This window comes from Mesoplodon densirostris, chromosome 10 (assembly GCF_025265405.1).
Source record: "Mesoplodon densirostris isolate mMesDen1 chromosome 10, mMesDen1 primary haplotype, whole genome shotgun sequence".
Classification (NCBI taxonomy): Eukaryota; Metazoa; Chordata; class Mammalia; order Artiodactyla; family Ziphiidae; genus Mesoplodon; species Mesoplodon densirostris.
Genome location: NC_082670.1, coordinates 102,051,935 through 102,078,600, shown reverse-complemented (window position 1 = coordinate 102,078,600; position 26,666 = coordinate 102,051,935). Strand labels below are relative to the sequence as shown.

Sequence of the window (26,666 nt, the reverse complement as noted above, 5' to 3'; positions counted from 1 at the left end):
CAGATGTACAGGATTTAACGGTTTGCAAAGCACTCCTCACATCAATGAAGTCTTATTTCCTCACAGCCCCATGAGGTCAGCACCCAGGGAAAGTGAGTCTCAGAGGCTCCGTGACTTGGCCACAGAGGTAAGTAGGTGGTAAAATCCAGACTCTAGCATTTACTGCTGCAAGTTCACAGCACTTTCCAAGATTAAAACATGTTTTCCTCTCTCCACGGAACAGAGGAATGAAACGTATGTTGAGAAGCGGCCTAAAACGATGCGGGCCGGAGGAAGTACATGAGAGTTGTAAGCTGCCGCCCTGGCCAGGCCTCATGAACCTCCCAGGCCATCCCACATGCCCTGATGTTCCTGCACCTGGACAGCATCAGTAAATGTAAGGACACCAGGGAGCAAGTTTGCTGGCAGCGAGGTTATTGCTAGGATGTGTCCTCTGTCTTCATGTCTGAGTGTGTCTCTGATGCTGTCCTGTGCTAGAAGCCCCAGTGGAGACTGAGAGATCATTGGGCCGGGGGGTGGGGGGAAGGAGTGGACTAAATGTGTTTATGGCTCATTTCTACCCGGACTAAAGAGCAGGACCACCTGGGCTTGGTTGGACCCATCTCTAAATAAATGTACCAGAGCTGGAAAATTCCAAAGACGCTAGAACTCAGGATCCAGTTCCTGGAGGTAGGTGTGGGTACTGGACAGGTCATCCTCTGGGTGGGAAGATGCCTTAGGTGGCCTGGTCCACTCAAGAGTGACACTGCCCATGGGGTTGTTTATTTCTTCTCTCCTCCCCTCCCTCTATCCTCCCCTCTGTCCTTTCCTCCTGCCTTCCCTCCCCTCCATCCTTCTGTATTTCAGTGGTCCAGGAACTCTGCTCCCTGAAGGCAGCTCTCTTCCAGGAGAAAGGGGGGCAGGCTGGGCTCTGGATGCCGTGTTTTCTACCCTGAATTTACCTGTCAGGAGTGCTTAGGAAAAACCCCTCCTCATCCCACATGGAGCAGGGCAGATGTGTTTTACTCGGTAGAATTAAACTCTTAGATGGCACAGATCATCAAATTCCAGAAAACCAGAGGGATGAGATCTCAGAGATAAGCTATTTTGACCAGCCCCCTCATTTTACAGATGGGGAAACTGAGGCACAGTGAGATGGTCAGGATCACTTAATCCTCACCTGAGTGGTCTGTAACTTTACCTGTAATTTATGTGACACTACTATTAATTAATATTATTAAAAACAAGACATCAGGACCAAAATGGAGTCACTTATGCTAAGCCTCAAGTCACCAAACTGGGATTTAACTTAAATATAGTTTTGGCTGTCCCCGAGATGGAATTTTAAACCAGTCAAGCAGGAATCACCTGATCAGCTCGAGTTAGGTAATCTGCTTGCTTGACCCCTGCCATCCTCTATAGGCAAAGTAACCTTGCAGTAACCAGTCTGCTCTTTGCCTAGCATAACTTCCTTGTTTCCACTCCCTTCTGCCTATAGAAGTCTGTCATTTTGTACAGCTCCTCAGAGCTCCTTTATATGCGCTAGATTGGATGCTGCCTAGTTCATGAATCATTGAATAAAGCCAGTAAAATCTTTAACATTTATTCAGTTTAGTTCTGTTTTTAAACAATATTATGACACAACTCTCTAGGGCAAGAAAAAGACAACTTTCGTCTCTCACCCCTTCGCAATGGTGCCGAAATTCCCAGGCCTATCCTGGAACGCTCCCTCGCCTAGAACCCTGGGCCCTAGGATGTCTTGACAGAGAGCTGTAATTGTGGAAACCCCGTCCTTGGCTAACTCTATTCTAGCCACAAAATTAAAAGAGGGGTAAGAGGAATGTCAGGAGGAGATTTTCATTTAATAATTTTTAAAGAGCTTTGTCCACTTTTGAATCCTCACTTTTTTTTCCTGCCTTAATTCTTGGTCACTGTAAATTACTTCAAAAAATGATTTTAGAATAGAAAAAGAGCTAGGAGTCAGAGAAGAGACATCTTTAACATTTCATATTCCTTTGACACTTTTTAAGATTTTAATTTTGAAGCATGGCTAAGAGGCAGAAATGGCTTTGGGCCATAGACGAGCAGAATCACTTTAAAATGAAGATAGTATTTTCTTGGCTTGAGATCTTCCCCTAAAACTACCTAAAGAATGAAGACCTCTCCCAGTGCTGATTGGAACAGAAAGTATTTCTAATTCCCTGAAATTAGAATGAAAATAGGAACAAAAGTATTCCAAAGCAAGGACATAACTTGAATTCAGTGCTGAATCCACTACATCAAGCTCCGGGGAAGGGGGCGGTGGGGAAGCCCTGGAGTTGACCTGATGATTGGGAAATACCAGTTAAATGCTTTTGTAACTTCATCACTGTCAACAGGAAAACACTGCTATCCAAGCCTCCCATTTGCCTGAGAGTCAGGAGCTTCTAAACCAAGAAAGGAAGAAACCAAGCGGATTGTTTACGAACTCCTTCCCTCTTGCTGCTTGAAGCCGCTGTGCAATTAGCCTGTTTGTTACCGCGCCGGGGCAAGGCTGGGCGAGTTTACACCGCTCGGCGGGGGTCGTCAAGGCCTGCCTCCCGCGCCTCCTAGCGGACCTGTGGGGTGGTGCAGCCCGTGCCACCCGCTGCAGGAAAGCGGGCCACCGGCCGGCAGCGCCGCACCCTGACGCCGTCTGCGCGCACAGACTCGGCAGCGCTTTTCGCTCGCCTCCAGTCCCTATCCAACGACCAGTCAGGCTGCGGGCGAGCGGATTCCAGCCCAGGCTCCAGAGTCCGAGCCCTCAGCATCCTGTCAGACTGGGTACCGGCAGCAGCCACCTCAAACTGGGCCGGGAGCGCAAGCGGCTTTGGAGTTGTCAGCGGCGGTGCAGCTTCCCCAGGGAGCCAACTTTACGTTCGCCTAACGACTCAGTGCAGGTAGCTGGGTCCTGCGCAGGGCTGGACGGGATGGCTGGGGCTGGTGGGGCCACTGGGACACGGGTGGAGGTGGTGGGGTGCTTTGTGATTCTGGTTCCTGGAGGCGCCGCCTTCCTCGGCTGTCGGGGGCCAAGACACGTGTCGAGTTCCCGAACTTTCCAGGATGCTGGGCTGGGGAGGAAAGCCGCGAGAGGTGTCTAGGCCAGAGGGGTACTGGGAACAGCGTTTGGGCGTCCTGGGTAGTACTGAGCCAGGAGTGCCTCCAGGATGGACCACTGGACTGGGTTCCAAAGAAGCAGCTGTTGTGGAAGTTCAGGGGTGGATGGCTAGGCATTTTAGAAACGGGGGGTTGAAGGGGGCTGGTCCTGAGCTGGGTTTCCCAGGCAGGTGGCTATTTTGGGGGTCTCCGGAGGGAGCAACTGGAGTAGGGTTGACTAGGAGAGGTGGCTGTGCTGTGGGTTTTGGGGTGTGGGTAGCTAGTTGGGGGGATCCCTAGGGGAGGTGGCTGGCTTAGAAGTCCCAGTCCCGGAGGAAACTGATTTTAACCCTCCGTCTCCGTCTCCTTCATTGGAAGCGACTTTCTCAAGGAACTGCGGGTCAGGCATTCCCGCTCATTTCGTGTCTCAGAGGGAGGTACCTGAAACGGGATTTCTAGGGCGGCGCTGAGCAACCCCAGGGCCGGCGGTTGTGACCCTAGTCCTAGATGATTTGGGGTTCCTGGGAAGGGGACAGCTGAGCCGGACAGGCGTCGGCAGAGAAGCGTGCGTTTTCTCACGGCCCTCGGGGTTTGTTTCAGAGGCCGATCCGTCAGATCGCTCCGCGGAGTCTCAGGGAGTGGAACCCAGGAGACCCCAGGCACGCCCGAGCTGCGCGTCGGGCCCCGCCCCGCGCGCCACGCCTTAAAGGGCTCGAAGGCCTGGGGCGCACGGCGGCGGCCACCGTCATGGAGCGTGCGCTTGCTGCCAACTGGAGCGCCGAGGCGGTCAACGGGAGCGCGGCGCCCCCGGGGACGGAGGGCAACCGCACCGCTGGGCCGCCACAGCGCAACGAGGCCCTGGCGCGGGTGGAGGTGGCCGTGCTGTGCCTCATCCTCTTCCTAGCGCTGAGCGGCAACGCGTGCGTGCTGCTGGCGCTGCGCACCACGCGCCGCAAGCCCTCGCGCCTCTTCTTCTTCATGAAGCACCTGAGCATAGCCGACCTGGTGGTGGCGGTGTTCCAGGTGCTGCCGCAGCTGCTGTGGGACATCACCTTCCGCTTCTACGGACCCGACCTGCTATGCCGCCTCGTCAAGTACCTGCAGGTGGTGGGCATGTTCGCCTCCACCTACCTCCTGCTGCTCATGTCGCTCGACCGCTGCCTGGCCATCTGCCAGCCGCTGCGCGTGCTGCGCCGCCGCGCCGACCGTCTGGCCGTGCTCGCCACATGGCTGGGCTGCCTGGTGGCCAGCGCGCCGCAGGTGCACATCTTCTCGCTGCGCGAGGTGGCCGACGGCGTCTTCGACTGCTGGGCCGTCTTCATCCAGCCCTGGGGGCCCAAGGCCTACATCACGTGGATCACGCTCGCCGTCTACATCGTGCCCGTCATCGTGCTTGCCGCCTGCTACGGCCTCATCAGCTTCAAGATCTGGCAGAACTTGCGGCTCAAGACGGCGGCGGCGGCGGCCGAGGCGGCCGCGGGGCCCGAGGGCGCGGCGGCGGACAGCGCGGGGCGCGGGGCTTTGGCCCGCGTCAGCAGCGTCAAGCTCATCTCCAAGGCCAAGATCCGCACGGTCAAAATGACCTTCATCATCGTGCTGGCCTTCATCGTGTGCTGGACGCCATTCTTTTTCGTGCAGATGTGGAGCGTCTGGGACGCCGAGGCGCCCAAGGAAGGTAGCGCTGGCGGGAAAGCGGGAGGAGGAAGCGCGGCGGGGCGGGGCGGGGCGGGGCCGTGGTCCTGCTGCATCTGAACGTCCAGGGGCCGTTGTGTTATGGGCGCCTCATGGGGGGATTTGAGTCATGGCCCCGTCATCCGCTGGCCTAGTGATTTGGGGCGTAACTTCCCTGAGCCTTGACCTCCCTTTCTGTAAAATAGCAAAAGTGAAAAAAGTACCAGTTCTCCCCAGCAGCAGGGGAATGAAATGAGGAAATGCACGTAAAATCCCTAGCACAGTCTTTGGGCTACATATTTGGTTCACTATTATGGACCAGGAAACTGAGGTTCCAGTGACTGGCCTTTTCCACCTGCTTAGCGAAGCGGGGGAGCTGAGTTTCCAACCCAGGCCCAAGCCCAAGCTCCTTCCACGTAAAGTTCACTTTACGTTGAACTTCCACTTTAAGTTCAAGTCAACCTGAGCCCGAGGTCTGGTTTGGATCAGAGCAGCGGGAGGTGGGCGATTGGATTCCTCCCCAGCAAGTGCTGAGAAGCTGCGGGGCGGGGCGCCGTCAGGGTTCGGAGACTAGTCCTGAGCCCGTCGCCCAGTGGAGACGGCGAGCTGTGCCGCGCGGAGGTGAGTACCGCGGGGACGGCGGGCAGGCGCGGGGCTGGCGGTGCTCAGGAACCGAGATGGCGCTTCTCCTGGAGGTGGGGGGCGGGGACGGGCGGGGAAGGGAAAGGGGACGCAGACTTTCCCATTTGACCGGGGAGGCTGGGGGATTTCGGGAGGCGGTGAACGCCCTCTCCAGGTTGAAGGACTGGGAGGTCGGGCTGAGGGTGGCCGGGAGACCGGGAGGAGAGGGTAGAATGGAAGGCTCTGTGGGGAGGGATCTTGGGGGAGCAGAGCGCCTCGGGTCCGACGTGAAGCCGTCGCTTTGCGGCTGGGACCCCCGGGCAGCTCCCGCCTTCAGCCTTCACCACGGACAGTTCAGGTAGCTCATTAGCGAAGAGCAGGAGGGATGGTCGGTGGTGGTGAATGACTTACACCTTGTGGTTTGAGGGTAAGCACGGAACACTGCGCTGAGATGCCCGCGGCTCAAATGCTTGTAAGGAAAGACCCGAGGGGTTTGCTTTCGCCCCTTCTGCCCTTGAGGTAGCGCAAATGTCCCGTTTCTGGATAGAATCACTACTGCTAACAGTAGTCTCCAACACAGCCATTCCGTGGAAGCTGAAATCTTCCTTCATGCAGCTGGATAACTTTGCTTTGCTCTCTTCCCCAAACCACAGACTCCTTGCTTGCCCCAGCCGTCCCAATTAGCCCAGTGTTTGTTTTAGTGGCCAGAGCAGTTATCATTCAGCATTTATTGAGCACCTGGGGTATGCCCGGCTGGGTGGTTTGCAGGTGAAGACTCAGCAAAGCCAGCCTGGCTTCATGGTGCAGCCCCTGGGAACACCTTGCAGAAGGGGTTCGGGGGTCCAGAGAGGGGAAGGCACTGGCTCCAGATCACACAGCAAATGGGAGGCAGACTAGAACTGGGGTTTCCTGCCCCCACCTCATCCCCCCAGCACCAGGCGTCTTCTGAAGGGCACGTGACTAGGGAGTTGGGTTGGGCAAAAGCCAGTAGTGGGTGTTTCTAGACAAGGCATCAGGTCATACCTGTTGCCTGGGTGGGATCTGAAGAGATTCTTGACCTAGGTCTTGAGGAGCTCAGACACCAGCCTTTAAGAAAGTGAGACCGACACTCAGAGCAGCTATTGGGGAGACTTGGCATCTAGGCCTCCCTCCAGCCTTTACTCACTGAAGGGTCTTCTTCTCTCTCCTTGCGTTCGTCCATTCTGCAGATAGTCTGCTCCTCTCTCTTTGCCGTCCCCTCGCCTCTCCTGTTCATTTTCTCCCTGGTGACTTTTCCCCTCCCCCCCCCCTCCCTTCCCCCGTGACTTCCATGACCGCACCTGCGCTCCTCCTCACTTTCCTCCCTAGAGAATGAGTATGTGGTCAACGCAGATCGTGGTCACTCGGTAAAGTTTAGATCTCTTCTACACTTGAAAAGCTTATCGAACAATTCATTTTCCTGTCTTAAAAACAAGATACAGGAAGAGAGAGCGAGAGGGAGTTCCCAGCTAAAGTGGGGCCAGAGGCATTTTAGGTACATGTGGCCACCTGAGGATTTCCGGGGTGGGGTGGGGGTGGGTGGGGAGACGTGCAGCGGAGACGGGCTTCTCCTCGGGCTCCAGGAGCCTCAGGTCCTGTTTCTCTTTGCTCCTTTCCTGGTTCAGGGGAAAGGGTGGTGGCACGTGAAACACCCAGGTCTTCCGGGTCCTCCTTGGCCTTCTGCCCTGGCTGCTCTGAGAAGGGCACAAACGCAGACGACAGCAGAGTCCTGATGCCTCTGCTGCCAGCGCTCCCTCCCCGAGTGCTGTCAGGAGCGGGCTCCCGGCTCACCGACCACACAGGACTTGGGCACCTGCCACTGGCCTGGTCAAGTTGCGCCTCGGCCTCAGGGCTGCAGGGTCCGGGGATGTGGGCTGAGCCAGAAGCACGCCTTGTGCCCACTTGGCATTAACCTGGATAATTACGAGTAGCATGCTGGGATCGGAACAATTGCGTGTACAGTCGCTTCGGAGACGTGACTCAGTCTTGTGGCTCTGGGCAAGTAGTAAGGAAGGAACAAGACAGGGACATTCGAGCTACTTGAGCTTTTGATCAGCAAAGTGCGATTGATGCACAGCCCTCACCTTCCTGTCCAGGAGGAAGGGAATTTACCAGAACACAAACTCTCTAGATCAGGGCCCCTGGCTCTGCTCACCTCCTGGCGAGTGGAAATCCAGGGAGCCCTTGTGAACAGCGAGACATTCTTCCCAGCAGCCCGGGGGCAGGCAGCCTCAGGGACACAGGAGTGGGGCCTCGTTCCTGCTGTCAGCTTCATCACGAAAGCCTCTGGGCCAGCGAGCGCGGGTCGGGGCCAACAGGGCGGCTGGAGAAGTCACACGTGCCTTGGCAGCTGGCCTCGTGGCCACCACAGGACTCCAAGTCCCTCCCTCCTTAGGGTTCCCTCCCCCACAATTCCCTCGAAATCCAGCGCGCCTTTCCCATCTCTCCCCTTGTACACCTTCAGTCACACCAAGCGCTGCCTTTGTGGGTTTGGAGCTCACCTTGTTCCAAAAATAATTTGAGGGGGGGCCCAAAGATTCGGGTGCCACAGCAAGATAAAATAGACGTGAGGAAGCTGGGAAGAACGGGGGAAAAGGTTAGAGAAATGGTAATACAATAATAGCAATTATGAAGTCTTTCTCCGGGGCAGGGGGTGAGCTGCACGTGGGGCTTCCTTTCGTAAGAGCCAAAGCAAAGAGGAGAACTCTCAATTTCAGTATTTCCATTGTTCAGAGAGAAAAGCAGGAAGAGGAGAAAAAAGCAAGGGGAGGGTTGTGGTAATGTAATGAGCCCCCCTCCAACCCCGGTTCAGAGCAGCCACATGCTGGTGGGGCCCTGCTGGGACCAGACACCCCTGGCAGGTTTGGACAAGCCCCGGATGGAACTTTCAGGATCGAATTGCACAGCCAAAGATTTGACACCAGCCCTTTCCCTTGAACTCCATGGAACTTGCTTTGCTGCTGGTCCCAAGGAGTCTGACCCCGGGGTGGTTCTCAGGGAGGAGATGAAGATGGATGGATGGATCCACTTGGTGGAGACTGCGGGTGGGCGCTGTAGGACCCCAGGTCCCTGTGCAGGGAAAGAGCAGGTGTCGGAGCCACGTGACTGGCCTGTGTTTGGAGCCCGCCCTCCCACTTTCTCCTGTGTGTCCTCAAGTAGGTGGTCTCCCTTCTCTGAGCTTCAGCTTCTTCCTCCTCTGTTACAATGAGGATAGCAAGTCTATCCATGGGGCTGTTACGAGGAGGACATGGTGTGACCCCTGGCACCTGGGGGGGCCACGTGGTCAATGTCACTCTTCTCTCCTCCCCCCATTCTAGTTGTTAAATGTTTTGTTTGCCTTCGTGGGATTGACTTTGAGAATCTCGGCAGGGATTTGAGCTGGAGGAGCTAGACATTTTTCTCTTGAGAGCCTGGGTGGAGGGGCCTGGGGTGGTAACAGAGTCTGCTGGACGGTAAGCAGTGTGTCTGGGGAGGTTTGGTATGTGCAGAAGCTCGTTAAAGCCGGAGAGGTGGTCTGTGAGCCTTGTCACAGTGGGGGCACCACCTGTCCTGTTCACTGGTGTGTGCCCAGTGCCCAGCACAAGGCGGGCCACCTGTCCGAGCTCAAGCGATGCTTGTTGAACAAATGTGTAGGATATGGGAAGAGGAAGGTGCACGTGACGGGGCTGGGGTGGGTGTACGGAGCTGGACTCGAGAAATGAGGGCTCTCTAGGCAGCGCTCTGGCCGTAGGGTTGGCTACTTGGTGAAGAAGTGAGCACCCCAGCACTGGGAGCAATCAAGCTTCTGCCAGGAGGAAGGTTGAAATGCACAGGAGGCCTAGTTTTAAGTGTTTCCTCCCGTCTGTGAAACGAGCTTGCCAGCACCTCCCGGTTTTTGTGGAACTGTGGCCCCTCCAGTGTGGCTGCCCGCCCACCCTGCCTTTCCAAGGACACTGTGCCCGAGATGTGGGTGGACCACATACCTTGGAGGGGCCTGCTGGTCAGGCGACCCGATGATAGGGCGGAGAGCAGTGGCTGGGGGGTTCGGCGGTGGCAGGAGGAGATAGGACGCATCTTTCCCTGTCTTAAGCTTGGCCCTCTTGGGCATAAATTGCCATTAGATGGGCAATTAATGACCACACTCTGGTCTGATTAAGTAATTATGGGTTCTTTTATGTTCTCAACTAATGCTAATGTTTTCTCTTGGGTTTCTGCCCCAAGGTGACTTTACTTGTTTGCCCCCAAAGGTTTGATGAATAACAACAACAAAAGTCTATTGGGTGAAGCTTTGCTATATATTTTTTCCCATTTGATGGATGGCTGAGTAGTTTGGGGACGGGATGGGAGGTGGAGCAGCGGGGAGGGGGGTGGGAGGGCCCACCCCTGCCTGTCAGATCCCCTGGCCCCGGGAAGTGGTGAGAGTCCCCTTCAGAGGCCTGGTCTCAGGGCACCTGTGTGATTTGGGGCATGTCTCTGGGCCTCTGTCATTCCCACCTGAGCAGTGGGGATAATGCCTTGTGATAGAACACAGCACCCTCTCTTGGCATCGGTTTCAGTCAAGTGAGGAGTTAACGTTCGTTAAAATCAGTAGTCGCCCCTTACGGAGTGCTGGACCATGTGCCCGACCCCATCTCTTGTCCTCATCCAGACACAGCAAGGTAAGGGGGGGCGTTATCCCCGTTTTACAGGTGAGGAAACTGAGGCTCAGAGTGGCACAGTCTGCTCAACAGCACTGCTGAGTAAGTAATGGAGTTGGGATCCGAACCCAGATCATCTCACGCCCGACTGCTTCCCTCCCCACCACCCTCGGCACTGGGTCTCCTGGGTGCTTGTTAAAAAGTTGATTTCTGACCCCGCCCCAGGCCCGCCAAAGCAGAGCCCTGAGCCTTCTCCTGGAATCTCTCCCCTGCAACACCCAGCATGCACCCACCCAGCTACAGGGGCACTAATGCCCGGCCCTCTCAGCACTGTGGCTTCAAAGCCCATGTCCCTCGACTCCTCCGCGCCATCCGCTGATCCCGCTGTCGCAGCCACGTCTTAGCTCAGTACCTCTCGTGTCTGTACTGTCCTTCTCTTCTCCATCACCACCTTCTTGGTTTAGAGCACGGTTTCTCAGCTTTGGCATTATTGACATTTGGGGGCAGACAGTCTTCGTTGTGAGTGTGGTGTGGGGGGGGCAGCTGTCCTGTGTGATGAAGGATGTTTAGCAGCATCCCTTGCTCCCGCCCACTAGATGCCGCTAGCACCTCCCCGCAGTTGTGGCCACCAAAAAATGTCCCCAGACATTGCCGAATGTCCCTTAAGGGGCAAAGTCGCCCTGGTTGGGAACCACTGGTTTGGACGCACTGTGTTGGCCTGTCCTGAACTAATATCTAACAAGAGAGTACCCTCATCCCCTCTGCCCGGGGCTCTGGCCGATGTTCCTAGTGCACCTGCAGCCAGGCCTGCTGACTTGCCACTTCCCACAGGCCCTTCTGCTTTGCACCCATGCTAATTCTGTTTCCATCCCAGGAACGCCTACCTGAGTCTCTTCTGCAGAGACCCATCCTTCAGAGCCCAAGTCCACCGTGTGGGCTGCTTTGTGCGCAACTCCAGGGCGTTCCATTTAAGGAACCTGAGAATGAGAATGGTCTGTGAGAATGTTATTCCCAGGAGCTGTGCAGTGCACAAACTGAACAACTGGACACGGCAGCTTCATCCAGTTCTGACTCTCGTGAAGCTTTCCCTGTTGCCCCCACCTGAGGGTCTCCTTCCTCCTCCAGTGCATTCATTCTACAGGCAGTGATTCAGCGCCTCCCAAGGGTCCTGTCCACACAACCTCTGTCTCAATCTGTCAGTCCTCCTATGAGGAGAGTTGACAAGGACCCCTACCCAGTCCCTCATCTGCCCTCCTGTGGCCAGCAGCTGGCACATGCATAGACGTGGGACAGTGAGGCCAAGGTTGGTCTCTGGGAGGGACGCCCCCGGCTTCTGCTGGGATGGTTCTGTCCCTTGGTGTGGCCAGATGGAGCAGCAGCCGTCACCCTGGGTGGCTGACTAGAACTGTCTGGGGCTCTTTGCTGGGGTTAAGAATAGGGTTTAGGTTGTGGGCCGGGTGGAGGGTGCTGGTGGTACAGGGCCTGGCATGTAGTAAGTGCTCAATCAATGCTTTAAAAATAGAGAAATTTCAAGATGTTGCAGCGTCCTGGGGTCAGTGCGTGTAGCTGAGGGGATGCAGGTTGTGAGCCCAGGAGCACATTTTCACTGAGGGGCTGCAGTTTTTGTTGAGTGGTGGCAAGCCTGGGGACGCTGGGAACAAGGGCGTTGTTAAGGGGTCAAGAGAAGTTAAGGCCTTGCCTGGAGGAGACAGTAGGAGGCAAGGTGGGGAGGTTCTGGCTCTGGGTTTGGAAACCCAAGGGGACCCTTGCATGAGGGACGGGCGGGAAGGAGGTGTAACCAGCCGGTCTTCCGTGTCCCAGCCCCCGATTCCTGGTTCCAGTGATTCTGATTCCTGGACACTGAGGGGCACCCTCTGCCAGCACCTTCCTCCTTACTCTACTGGGAGCTGGCACCTCCCGCCCTTTGCCAGATGCTTCAGTACCACGGGCCTCTGCCCTCCACGGGCCATGCCTCACCCTCTAATGGTCACTCCTACTCATTTCTGTTTCTTTCTCTTTCTCTCTGCCTGACCTTAATATCTGACTGTGAACTTAATTTCCCAGAGGGAATTGCATTTGAGTCCAGTCATCTTGTTAGGGGCCCATCTCCCATTGTCAGGCAGGGAAATTGTCTTTTTGCTTTTCCAACATGCTAGTGTTGGTGGCTGATTTATCAGGACTTCCTGTCTGCTAATTTCATGCTCACTTCAACTTAGTCCCTTATTGAACCTTTCCCAACCTTGGGCGAGAGGCCAAGGACGGCCAAGGACAGAGCCACAAATGAGACACAGTCCCCAACCACAGATTATTAACATAAGTAATGACAGTATGAAGGGATGATGCTGTGAGAGAGGTATTCGTTTATCAAGTACTGTGAGTGCCCCCAGGAGGCATTTATTGATTCAGTCTCCCTGGGAAAAAATCAGGAGGATTTCAGAGAGGAAGCAACATTTGCAAAAGGTTTTGAAGGGTGAGTAGGAGCTGGCTATGCAGAGAAGCAGATGCACATTCCCTGATGAGATCATTGAACAGTTACTTTATTTTCTTTCCCTGTATTGGAGGAATACTTGTCATGCTTCAGTGTGCACACAGATCATGTGGGGGAACTTGTTAAAGCGCAGATTCTGATTCAGTAGGTCTGGGTGAGGCCCATGAGTCTGTATTTTTAACCACTTCCCAGGTGATGCCTGTGCAGGGCCCCTGCAGCTGGCCTGTTGACTGCACCTTGAGTAATGAGGCTTTAATGTATCATCTCTGTGACCAAAACACGTGGCTTGCCTTTACACGTGTGGCCCAAATTGGCGGCAGGGCCCTGTCATTCTCTGAAGGGTAGAGAAGGGCTGGTTGTTCACCAGAAGCCCCAGCTTTTCTGCTTCTAGGACGTGGTTATTCCTCAGGTCTTGCCCGGTGGGCCCCACATGTCCCCAGATTTGAGCAGTGACATCACAGAAGACCATTTAAAGCTCTGTAGCCCCCAAATTTAGCTCTTCTTCCTGACCTTACACATGGCAAGATCACACATCTGTGACTTTTACAATTCCAGTGTGGTAAAATGGTGGTCTTTTCAAAGAAGGTGCCCTGGAATACATGTTAGTATTCAATCCTTATGTAAGTGCACATTCAAAAAACATTTTTTAAAAAGCCTTCTGTACACCACGACTCCCAAATTCTCATGTAGCTCCTAAAGGAATAAGGGATTTAGATTCCTTGTGAGGGAGACCTGATTCAGGATCTCGGCGGCGGGAGGAGACCTTGAACCAAGTGACTGGTTTCTGGAGTGAGAGCCTCAGGAAAGTGGATGAGCTTGACCGGATTCAGATGAGAGGTGTCAGCTGAGCCACAGGTCTTTGAATCGTATGTGACACGTGTTCATTGCCTCAGGAACAGCGCAGCCGGAGAGGCCGTGGCCAGCTGCCCCGTCAGCTGTTCTGGGCTAATTTGAGCCCAGGGTGACGCGATGGTGACGGGCGGGGGCAATGCCGGGAAATCCAAACAGGGGACTTCTTGGGGCTTGAGTAAAGCCAGGCTGGTGGGTGGGTGACTGCTGGGGGCACCCTGTCCTCGCATGGCCCTCGGCTGTCCACCTCCTCCGTGAGCGAGGGCGCCAGGTGGAAGTTCAGCATGGTCTCTGTGTCCCGGGGGTAAAATGCCCAGCAGGGGACGTTTGCCGTTGGCGCGTGGCCATTCCCGCTCAGTCCTCTGCTTGGCACGTAGGAGCCCCTGCTTGAAGATCACCCCTAGTCCTCAGCCCTGGACCCACCGCCCTTCCCCCAGTGCTGCAGCTTCCTGTTGAGTGGAGGTCCTGTCTGTGCTTCTCTCTTTCCCACCTGAGTTTGTAAATCCCTTGAGGGCACGTCCCCAGGGCCAACTCGGTGGCTGGCACTGAGCAGAGATGGCATGGGAGGAAGTGGAACGTCGATCTCCTCATTTCCACCCCCCCACCCCCTGCCCCATGCCCTAAGCTCAGGCCAGGCAGGTGTGAGGGCCGATCCCTGGCCCAGCGCCTCCCACTCGGCCTTCCTTCTCTGCCAGGACCAGAGAGAGCTTTTGCAGGCCCTCAGGGCTCAGTCCTGGAGGACAAGTGTTCCTTTTACCGAGTGGAGTGGACAAGACGGATGAGATCCAGCTCTCCTGGTGGAGACCCTGAAATCCCGCTCTTGCACGTGGTTGTAGCCCCCTTCCCTTTAGGGTTTCTTATGTCACCAGCAGAGTAAGTTTTTCCGAAACGGACTATCTAGAGTTCCTTTGGGGTCATGTAATCCAATCCCAGGGCTCTGGGTTTTCATTTTGTTTTGTTTTGTTTTTTAAATTTTGACGTCGGGGAGAAAAGGGCAAAGGACAGTTTCTTGAATCAACCTTAGATTAGGAGTCCCCAACCTTGGGCGATAAAAATTATACACAGTTGATCATATTTCACATCTGTAAGTAATAATACGATAACTTGAACAAACACTTTGCCATTTACAAAGCCCTTTCACACTTTTTTTTTTTTTCAATTTTCTCCAAGTCCTTGAGGGTGTCACCTCCATTTCACAGATGAGGATATTAAGGCTCAGACAGTAAATGTGGCTCAGAGAAATGAGTGGGTGGGAGGGGGGTTCACACCCCACGGGTTTGCGTCTGGATCCTCTGTGAGGGGCTCACCAATGGCCAGACCCCCCCAGGAGGTGCTGGCTGCCGACCACACCTCTCTTGGATGAGTCTGTTGATTCTGGTTTCCAGGGCCTTCTTTTATCCACACTGACGTCGCCTTCCCTCTGCTTAATGGAAAATGTGGCTGGGGCCATTATCGCCAGGAGCTTGGTAGCTCTTCAGAGCAGTCGGCACGCAGGCACGGGGCGGACCTCGGTGCCCTGGTGTGCAGCAGGCACTGGACGTGGGCTGCTCGGGGCAGGGTGTTACCCTCTGGCCCCAGGTGCAAGGTGGCCGAGCCAGTGTTTGTGGGAGGTCGGCGTACTTAAAAGTAAAGGCATCACCCAGTTCTGCTTCTGGTGGCGTGGGGAGAAGTGAGCTCAGCTTACCCTGTGGGTCTGCCCCTCCCCTTTTTGAGCCCTTTCCTTCTGCTTTTTAACATCTTCTCCTACAGGCATTTAGATCAAGGATTGGCTAACTTTTTCTGTAAAAGGCCAAACAGTAAATATTTGAGGCTCACAGGATATAAGGTCTCTGTAACAACTACTCAGCTTTGCCCTTGTAGTGCGAAAGCTGCCATTGACAATATATGAATGAATGGATATGGCTGTGTTTCAGTAAAACTTCATTTACAAAAACAAGCAGCAGGTGGGGTTTGGCCCGTGGGCTGTTTGCTGGCCCCTCGTCCAGACCAGGAGACATTTCTGCCAGGAAGGATGGTGGTCTGATAGGAGGCAGTGGGTTTCCCCTCCCGGATTTTAAAAGACCATTACGGGACTTCCCTGGTGGCACAGTGGTTAAGAATCCGCCTGCCAGTGCAGGGGACACGGGCTCGATCGCTGGTCTAGGAGGATCCCACATGCTGCGGAGCAACTAGGCCCGTGCGCCACAACTACTGAGCCTGTACTCTAGAGCCCGTGACCCACAACTACTGAAGCCCTAGCGCCTAGAGCCCGTGCTCCGCAACAAGAGAAGCCACTGCAATGAGAAGCCCCATGCACTGCAACGAAGAGTAACCCCTGCTCGCCACAACTAGAGAAAGCCCACGTGCAGCAACAAAGACCCAACGCAGCCAAAAATAAATAAATAAAATAAATTTATTAAAAAAATAATAATAATATAAAAGACCATTACTGGGGAGTGGGCAGTGCTTAGCCTCCGAGGGGGCCTACATCTGTTTTAGGAAAGGAAAGTTGCTCTCTGACTGTCCTTCAAATCATATGATGAGGACAATTGCCCAGTCAGCCCATGTCTCTGCTTTGGGAGTGAGGGGATTTGCCCACTGGAACCAAGCTGACTAGTATGAATGCTGACCTAGCTTTTTTTTTTTTTTTTAGCGGTACGCGGGCCTCTCATGCTGTGGCCTCTCCCATTGTGGAGCACAGGCTCCGGACGCGCAGGCTCAGCAGCCATGGCTCACGGGCCCAGCCGCTCCGCGGCATGTGGGATCTTCCCGGACCGGGGCTCGAACCCGTGTCCCCTGCATCGGCAGGCAGACTCTCAACCATTGCGCCGCCAGGGAAGCCCCTGACCTAGGAGATGAGACTGCTTTGAAAACTGTTCTGTGCAAGCTTGAGCCGTGATTCCCATGGTTGACAGTGCTGCATTGTCATATGCCCCCTTGGAAGCAGCATCATAAAATGCCAAGGACGACGCTTTCCATGCTTTGTTCTGTTCCTCTCCTTCTTCAATTCTAGGAAGCCTTTCTAGCCACTGGAAAGGGCGATGTTACAGCCTAAACAAGATAAAGTAAGTGCAGAAAGTAGATGAGGTGCAGTTAGTCCTTATGCTCAGAAACCGTCAGTGGCTCCCCAGTGCCTGTAGATTCAAGTTCATGCTCAGCCCGGATTCAAGATCCTCCTCCTCAGCCTGGCTCTTTCCAGTTTCCTCTCCTGTGAACCCACCACCCCCCAACTCTGGCAGCCCCTGAATGCTGTTGGACACTCTCACCTTTGTACGTTTATTTCTGCAGCATCCTTCCTTTGAAATGTCCTCCATAGCCTGTTTTTTATTCCCAAATAGCTTGAAATTCCACTGCTGGGAACCCATGTCTTTGGTTGGTTAGGATATTGCCATATTTTTTAAAAGTCCAAATGTGCCCTTAGCATTTGGCAACTTGACACGAGCAGCTTAGAGGGTCATCCTTCCCCGAGAGCCAGGCCAGGCCGGTCATTCGCGTCTGTGGCCACCAGGTGGGGATAGAGGTGCTGGCCGTGGTCCCAACTCCTCCCATCCAGGCTGGCCCCTTGGAGGTGGAAAAACTCGGGTGGGGCTACTCAGGAATTCATGAACTGCTTACTTTTTTGTGGTTACTGTTTCTGTAGGTTGTTTATAAAAAATAGGATAAATAAGTTAAAAGATCCAAATGTCAGGAGTGAGGCGAGTAACTTACATGAATAGCTAAGATAATGCCTTGTAACTCTGTTCAGCGAGGTAAAACGTGCTGCCTTTCTGTTCAAGTGAGAACTGCATCCCCGACACGTCCTTCTACCCATTTCATAGCTCTGTACACCTATGTTCTTCCCTTGTGTCTGGCAGTTTACTTCTCAATGCCTTAAAAAAAATTTTTTTTTTTAATCTTTTTGCCACGCCGTGCGGCATGTGGGATCTTATCCCTCGACCGGGGATCGAACCCACGCCCCCTGCACTGGAAGCACGGAGTCTTAACCACTGGACCACAAGGGAAGTCCCTTGATGCCTTTTTAAATTTTGACTTTTATGTGTTTATTTTGCCTCTTTCATTTTATATGTTTAATTATAATTTTGAGATATTTTTAGACTGTGATATTTCACCAGGTTTCTAAACTTAAATTCATCCTTTTTTACACATCAAAATCAAATATTTTTTTCCATTCTCTTTCATAGAATTCAACAGTACTGGCTTCCCCCCACCCCACCCTTCACTTCTCTTTTCTTTACTATTTTAGTCTAAGGATTAGATTTGCTTTCTAATCCTTTGCTTTCTAAACATTTTCGTTTGCAGGACTTGTGGGCTTTGCGTGTTGTAGCTTGCTTTTGTTCCAGCAGGTGCACCAACCAGGTAATTAGAGCAGTGGTTCTGAAACTTGGGTGTGTGTCAGAATCCCCTGGAGGACTGTTTACAGCAGATCATTGACCTCACCCCCAGAAGTCTGATCCACTAGATCTAGGGTGGAGCCTGAGAATTTACACTTCTGTCAAGTTCCCAGGTGAGCTGGGGACCCCACTTTGAGAACCACTGAACTCCTCTTAAACAATCACCCTCCCCCTTTGGTGCTTGGAGACGTGGCTGACAGACGTCTCTGTGCTCTGTCTGCATCCACAGTGGCGTCTAGATTTTGCAACTCCAGTTGGCCTGTGAGAAATTCTTTCCTGGACTGAGCTCTTGAATTCTGGAGTTCTTCCTTGAAAACTTGTTGCAGAAAATATCGGACTAGTGGATTTTCCAAGCCTTCTTGAAGTTACCGTTACTCGTAAGGGTGTGACCGTGAACAGCATTCTTGGGAACACCGTTTCCGTGTGGGTTTCTGGGGGGGTGCCCGTGTCCTCCTCTGCTGCTGCGAGTGTGTACATTTGTCAGATTAAGACCATTGAAGGGGGGCTTCCCTGGTGGCGCAGTGGTTGGGAGTCCTCCTGCCGATGCAGGGGACGGGGGTTCGAGCCCTGGTCTGGGAGGATCCCACATGCCGCGGAGCAACTAAGCCAGTGCACCACAACTACTGAGCCTGCGTGCCACAGCTACAGAGCCCACGTGCCACAACTACTGCAGCCGTGTGCCTAGAGCCTGTGCTCTGTAACAAGAGAAGCCACCGCAATGAGAAGCCTGCTCACCTCAACGAAGAGTAGCCCTCGCTCACCTTTCTCTGCAACTAGAGAAAGCCCCCACACAGCAACAAAAACCCAACACAGCCAAAAATAAATAAAATAAATTAAATTAAAAAAAAAAGACCATTGAAGGAAACCCAGGCTCCCCACCCCACCCCCTATTTGGAAGTACTTAGGATTAGGAATTTTTCTTCCTCCTTGAAGCTTAAATTTGTGACAAGCAATGTCTTGAAGTTGATTTCTGATCATTAATTTTCCTGAAATTCAGTAAGTCCTCAGTGTAATAGCTTCTGCACAGTGCCTCATATAATTTTAGTGTCCCCTTTTCCTGCACAAGTCTCATTTGTCGGCTGAAGCAGTGCTCTTAGGCGTATCTTCACAGAAACAGTTTCAGTGTTCTCAGCTGTGAAGGCAGCACACGCCTTCTTGTCATTGTGCCTTTGCCTGTGCCGTTCCTTCTGCCCGAAGCGCCCTTCCTCCCTTCTCTGCCTGGGAACCTCCTAAGCATCCTTCAGGTATCAGGTGCCCTTTCACCCTCGCAGTGTTCTCGGGAGATCTGGGGACTCTTGTTATCCCCATTTAAAGGTTAGGCAACAGCAGTTTCTTGGGGAGTTAAAGTATTTGTTGCTGGCGGGGCTAGAATACAAACTAGGTCTGGCAGCTTCTGCCTCTGCGCTCTTGGATACTCTGAGTGGGAGGCAGTCGATACTTGTGAGGTGAGTGATGAATGGACGGACAGGTGGCCATGCCGATGGAAGCCCGTGGTGGGTAACCTTTGCTTGGGAGAAAGGACAGGGAATGTTCCCAGGCTGGGCTAAGCTGGGGAAGGCATGGGAGGTAGGCTGAGTGCACGCCCAGGGCACGGATATGGAAGGCAGGCAGACTTGGTCTCTTCAGTCCTCCGTCTTGTGACTGGCACCTGGCCTCTGTTCTCGGAGGTGATGCTTCATGCCCCGGTAGTGATGCCCTGTTCTCCTTTCTCCCCACCCTCCCCACCTTGCAGCCTCGGCTTTCATCATTGCCATGTTGCTGGCCAGCCTCAACAGCTGCTGCAACCCCTGGATCTACATGCTCTTCACGGGCCACCTCTTCCATGAATTCGTGCAGCGCTTCCTCTGCTGCTCGTCCAGCTGCCTGAAGGGTCGCCGGCCCAGGGAGATGAGCGTCAGCAAAAAGAGCAACTCGTCGACCTTTGTCCTGAGCCCGGACAGCTCCAGCCAGAGGGGCTGCCCACAGCCATCCACTGTGTGACCGGCGGGGCCAGGACCACCCCTCTTGGCTTGGATTGTACAACAGGGACAGTCTGGCCATTGGTGGTCGTGTACGTGTGTGTATAAGGTACCTTTCAGTTTGTGCCCCTCTGCACCTTGCGGGGGCTCGAGCGGGGTGGGGAAGTGGTCTCCATGGGGGAAGGTGATAGGGTGACTCAGCCCTCAGCCAAGCCCCGGACCTACCCTGGGCTCCCACGGGTACTCCTGCTGCCCTGACCCCACTGTTGCATCTGGCTGCTGGATGGGTTGTGGTTTTGTTTTGTTTTGTTTCCCCTGGACCTGTAATTTCACTCCAGTATCTTTATACTCCTTTATCCTGGGGTCTTGTGAAAGGTAGTAAGTATAGGATTGGTGACCAGATGGGTGCGGAAGCCTAGTGTTCTGAGCTTGGGATGAGAAATGGGACCTCGATGGTGATGGTGCTGATATCCTCCTGGCCTCAGAGTGCTTCTGCCTTCGAGTGGACTGGTGCTAGCATCCTTGAGCACCAGCTTGTCAGATGGTGGCCCTAGAGCAGGAGATTCTCTTAGGAGACTGTCTGGCACAGGCAGCCAATTAAAACTTGGGTTAAAAATGTTTAAGAGGAAAAAAATGTTTAAGAAGCTAATACTTTAGAAGCAGTTGGGAAAGAAAGGGAAATAAAAGACGTCCAGATTGGAAAAGAAGTAAAACTCCTTACAGACGATGTGATTTTGTATATAGAAGATTCTAAGGAATTCATGCACACACATGCACACACAAACCCATTGGAACTAACACATGAATTCAAGGTTGTGGAATACAAGGTCAATACAAAAATCAAGTGTATTTCTTACACTGGCAATGAACAGTATGAAAATGAAATAAGAAATAATTTCATTTATAATAGTATCAGAAAGAATAGGAATAAATTTAATGAAAGAAGTACAGGACTTACATCCTGAAAACTACAAAATATTGTTGAAAGAAACAGAAGACTTAAATAAATGGAAAGACATCCTGTGTTCATGGCTCAGAGACTTAAATATTGTTGAGATAACAATACTCTCCAAGTTGATCTATAGATTCAGTGTAATCCCTATCAAAATCCTAGCTGGCTTCTCTGCACAAATGGCTAAGCTGATCCTAAAATTCACATGGAAATTGCACAAATAATAGAACAGCCAAATAAACCTTGAAAAACAGGGACAGAGTTGATGGATTCACCCTTCCTGGTTCAAAACTTATTACAAAGCTGCAGTAATCAAAAGAATGTGGTATAGACAAAAGGACAGATATATAGACCAATGTAATGGAATAGAGAGTTCAGGTATAAACCCTTACGTTTATGGCCAATAGATTTTTGACAAGTGTGACAAGAGAATTCAATTGGGGAGATTGTCTTTTCGATAAATGGCACCTGGACAGCTGGATATCCACATGCAAAAGAATGCGGTTGGACCTCTACCTCATACTATATACAAAAATTAACTCAAAATGCATCAACCTAAATGTAAGAGCTAAAACTATAAAAGTCTTAGAAGACAACATAGGGCTAAATATTTGTGACCTTGGGTTAGGCCATGGTTTCTTAGATAATGACACCCAAAACAGAAGTCAAAGGAAGAATAGATAAATTGGACCTCATCAAAATGGGGCACAAAACTTTTGTGTTTCATAGGGCACTATCAAGAAAGTGATGACAGCTAATAGAATGGAAGAAAATATTTGGAAGCCATATACTTGTATCTAGAATACATCAAGAACTCTTACGATTTAAGAATGAAAAGCCAAATAACCCAGTTTAAAAAATGGGCAACATATTTGAATAAACAAGTGAATAGACATATTTTCGTATCTCTCCAAAGAAGAGATATAAGTGGCCCATAAGCACGTGAGAAGATGCTCAGTATTATTACTCACGAAGGAAATGCAAATCAAAACCACAGTGAAATAGCACTGCGCACCCACTAAATGGCTCTAATCAAAGATATGGGCAGTGATAGGTGCTGGCGAGGATGGAGAGAAATTGGAACTCTCCTCCATCGCTTGTGGGAAGGTAAAATGGTGTGGCCAATTTGGAAAAGAGTTTGGCAGTTCCTGAAAAAGTTAAACATGGAATTACCATATGAGCCAGAAATGCTACTCCTAGGTATTTACTCAAGAGAAACGGAAGCATATATACACACAAAAACTTGTCCACAAATGTTTATAGCAGTATAATTCATAGTAGCCAAAAATGGAAATAACCCAAATACCTACCAACTGATGAACGGATAAATAAATGTAATATATCTATACAATGGCACATTATTGAACTATGGGAAGAAAGGAAGTACTGACACAGGCTCCAACGTGGATGAACCTTGAAAACATCATGCTAAGTGAAAGAAGCCTTGCGAAAAGCCACATACTACATGATTCCATTTATATGAAATGCCCAGAATAGGCAAAATTACCAAGACAAATGATACAACAGTGGTTGCCAGGGGCTGGAGGCTGGGGTGGGTGGGGAGTGACTGCTGAGCCCCATATGGGCTTTCTTTGTGGTGATGAAAATTTTCTGGGGTTAATGATGTGCACGATTTTGAGAATATGCTAAAAGCCACTAACTTAAATACTTAAAAAAATGTTGACGAGCTGAATTCAGAGGCAAACAGCTTGAAAGATGCATTTCTTGGAATCTCTTACCTCCCAGAACTTTTGTTTCTCACTGACTCACCATTTCAGAAGAATCCATGGTTTTCTTACTCAGTTTTCCTGTGAAAGATGGTGTTTCTGGTTTCAGCAAAAGTACCAGCAGTGATAATACCCAGTAAACATGTCATCAGATGTCCTCTCAGCCTTGAGGTACAACATGACCGTGTCCAAGAAACGCCTTTAGTCGTTAAATACAGAACGTTATAGATCAGAGGTCTTGTGACTGGGACTGGCCAGCTCAGTGGCACTCTGGGGCACTTGTTTTATTTGCACATATATATTTTTGGACTCACTGTGACACAGCAGGAGCACTTCCCAAAGCCCCAGGTCTCCACACACACTTTCCTCTCCTCCCTCCACACTGCATTGTACACACACGTGCACATACACACGCACACAGTAGAACGAGCTAGCAGGGTCTCTATGTTCAGGAAGAACAGAGGCGTGCACTGAAATGCCAGCGTTCGAAACCCCAGCATTTAGGACAAGATCTTCAGTATAACTGGAGACTGAGGACGGTGTCATCTTTGGACCCGGAGGCAGTGCAGTGTTGCTGTGACGGGCGCTTAGTGTCAACACCGGCCAGTCCTGGCTCTTTGGGAAGCTAACAGGATGCTGGTTTGGGGTTCCGTGCCCGCATCCAGGACACTGGGCACCCTGGGTGGAAGTGCAGCAGTGGTGGGGTCTATTGGCATTTGAGCCTCTCTGCTCACCAGCCAGAGACGCCCCATTCTCTGCTGTTCCCAGGGAAGTTGCCATCCTAGCAGGCGCCAGAGGCCACTGGGGATCAAGGAGATAGCCACTCAGTAGATTTTTCTCACCACGGGCACAACCTTGCTGAGAACCCAGGAGTTGCAAGGTTCTTGGGCACCAGAAACAACTGGGACTCTTTCCTCATTCTTCTCCCGTGAAAGCTCTGGTTGGGACCTTGGCTCTCATTATGGCACAGGAGTCTTTTGTAGCCAGTCAGTGACATTTGATTCCAGCAGCGCCGCTGGCTACACGCCCCTCCACTCCCAGTCTCGTCCTGGAGAGTGTTTTCACAATCGCTTGCTCTTTCCCCAACCCAAGTCTGGAAGAAGGAGAGTGGGGGTCCAGGACACTGCCTCGGGCTCGGTCGTTTCTGTCCTCCTCTGGACCCCACTCCTAAGGTCCTCCAGCCACCTTTGCCCACAGTTTCAGGCCTGTTTACAAACCTAACGCATGCCTGGAGGTGCCAATAAATTGGAGCGTGCAGATTTTCTTCCGGAATGTTCCATTGTTCTGATGTTGAAAAGTGAAATGCGAACACTTGAGGACTCTGAGCCTTATTTCTTTAGGCCCTGAAAAAAAGTCTGTCACACCATTTGGTCTCCCTTGGGGGATGGGTCTATGGGTTATGACTGCAGGAAGCTGCCTTTTAAGAAGATCCTGGTTTCAAAGTGCTCGACCTTTTGTGTTTAATTGCGATGCAACGCCCCTAAATGCAAAATGTGAATTCCTCGATTTTGTTCTACTTGGTGACTTCCTGTGGCACCTGCTGTCTGTGCTCATTGGTGAATGTTGTGCCCGATAATGAGATGCCTGCTTCATTAGCTGCTTTATAAAAGGTGCACTTAATAAACATATTTTTTTCCATAGATTGCTTTGCCTTCTTTCTTTAGCCTGAGAACAGTGACCATATCTGGTGGCTTACAGACTTGAATTTCTTTGCCGGCTTCCCTTGAATCGCCATAAATCTGTCTGATTATGACACAGGTGCATCTGAGCTGTGGCAGGTGCGGGGTCGGGGGGGCAGGAGGGGACCTGGTCCCAATCTCTTGGGTCACAGGTACTCTCATTTATCAGAGTTCTGTCGGAAGATGCTCTAAGAGCCAGGAACAAACCTCTTGTACGGTGTAGCCACACCCACTGTGTGCCACTGTCTAACTCCAGACATAATGGGATTCTAGATTGTCACCTTGAAGGGACCCTAAGGCATATTTCTTCAAGTGGGATATGGGGGCCACCTGCAGAATCACAAGTGGTTTTGTGTTTGTTCCCGGGCTCCACTACTGAATCACAACCTGCGTCTTAAACAAGAGTCCCTGGTGAGCCGGACGTTGCGTATGAGAGAGAGCAGAATGCCACCCCCTCCTCTGGCCCGTTTTCATCACGCCCCCAGCGTGCTGTCCTGCCTGCTACTTCTCGGAGCCGGGGGTCGCCAGAAGGAACAATGCCTCAGACATACATGCATCTAGATGTGTGTCCTTTCTCCAGCCCCATGAGCTTCACGGGGGCTGGAGCACCTGCCGTAGCCTGGCCCTTAGAGAAGGAGAGCCAGCTTGAAAAATAGGAGCCAGGGTCAAGTCAGGTCACGGCAAATGCGGCGATGGTCAAAAGTCTGCATAACCCAAGATTCCAAGTCTGAAATGGATGGCCTAACACTGTGAGAGACGTTTGATGGGGAGGCCCTTTGCGAGGGAGTAAGCGACGTTGGCTTTAAACCTGTCAGCGGGAGGAGCCTGGGCTCTGAGTCCACTTGAGAACATGAAGAGCCCCAGGTAGAGCAGAGAGCATTGCCTGGAACCACAGCACAAATGTGGCTAGCTGTGTACCTTTTGGCAAGTCTGCTGACCTCTCTGGGCGGTGACTTCCTTGTTTGCAAAAAGTAAGGGATGATGATGAAGTGTTCAGGAGGAAAATATACCAATATCTGCAGCTTATTTAAAAATGCATAAAGAAAGGTGAGATTGGTGGATGAAAGATGAATGGCGATGCAACAAAGGAGGAGCAGTAAACTGTGAATCGTAGAGCCTGGATGGCGGGTAGATAGGTGTTCACGGCAAATCTTTTCAACATCGCCCTGTGTTTGAAAATGTCATACGAAGATACTCGAAAAAAACAAAAATGGGTAAAAAGAGCTAAAGTGGACATTAGAGATCATTTCATGGATGATGAAACTGAGGCCAGAGCAGGCAACTAGGAGGAGAGGCAGAGGCAAGGCTGCCTGTGCCCTGTCTCTGGTTCATGTGCGGTTCCCTCTACCTCATTGCCCCCAGGACCCTTGGGCGCATGGCCGGGTGCCAGTGAGGTGATGCCTCTGAAAACAGGCCAAGTGTTTTGGAACCTGAATTTTATGAGACTTAAATGGGTGTTGCATGAAAAAAAAAAAGGGTCAAGTAGGGTTGGGGGCTATTGGCCTCAACAGCTTTCTTTTCTGCGGGACTTGTCAGAGCCTTTAATGTACTAATGTCTATTGAAAAATCTCTAAGAGAAATATGGAGCATTTTCCAAACAAATTTAAGCACAAAAGCCACCCCCCTCCTTTTTCTGAGGACTTAGTTCTGGACAACACCCTTGGGGAAAGCATCCCTAAAGAATGTAAGATTTCTGGGGGTTTTGTTGTTGTTGTTTTGTTGCTGCTGAGTGTAGGTGGGCAGGAGGTGGGATATATCCTTTACATTGCCGTTTATTTCCATTTTATTTCCATGGTGAGTCCACATATGCTCGAATGGGGCCTTAGGCCATCGTCACATCTGCAGGGCTGAGGGTGTACATGCCAAGAGGCGGTGCCAGGGGCTCAGTGTCTGAGCCAAAGGGGAGCTTTGAACCCAGGCCCTGCCCTCAGTGGTGCCCAGGGAGTATCACCTTCCCCTTTTAACCCAGCGGCCATTTTCTTCTGTGGGTGACCACTGGCTGGCCCAGGGGCAACAGAAATCAATAGGAAATAATCTCCCAAGGAACAGATACCCAGCAAACAAGAATTCCCAGAGAAACCAAAATCTGGTTCTTGCATTTGGCCGAGAGAAGGGCCGACCAGCTTGCCCCTCCTGCTTCTCAGGGCAGCGAAATATATTTTTGGAGCTGGTCAGGACGCGCACCCACCTTACGGACACATGCAAAACACAGCATTTCCCAGATGCAGCCGGAAACCCTTTATTGGAGCCACCCTGCTAACGCCAGCAGTCACTGGTGGTTTCCTGGGGGGTATGGGGTGCGTCCAGGTGGGAGCTGAGGGCTGGGTTATGCCGTTACAGTACAAGTGAATGCAAAGATTTGTGGTAGCTGCCTCTTAGCCAATGATCTTCCTGGCACCCGGTCATGGGGGGCATTGTGGTGGGGCAGGGGGCGGAGGGAAGGCCACTGCGCTTCCGTGGCGGGCTGTCTTTTCTCTCCGGCTTCCCTACTCTGTGTGCTCCCGTCTTGGGGGGAAGCAGCGGTCCCCAAGGAGAAAGAGCTTGCCGGCAGCCCCGCAGAGCCCGATGGTGGGGCCAGCCCAGCCGGGCTCCCCTGCCCCGCCACCCCTGCTGCCCACCCGGTC

General features: G+C 52.1%; 1 protein-coding gene across 1 annotated transcript; it reads left to right on the top strand.

Annotated features, from left to right (window-relative positions):
• Positions 1 to 3,840: 3,840 nt before the first annotated feature.
• On the top strand, positions 3,841 to 20,511 carry OXTR (oxytocin receptor). Its single transcript, XM_060110043.1, has 2 exons — positions 3,841 to 4,768; positions 19,459 to 20,511. Exons 1-2 carry the CDS (start codon positions 3,841 to 3,843, stop codon positions 19,704 to 19,706), a joined length of 1,176 nt encoding a protein of 391 aa, XP_059966026.1. The 3' UTR covers positions 19,707 to 20,511.
• The last annotated feature ends 6,155 nt before the right edge of the window (positions 20,512 to 26,666 follow it).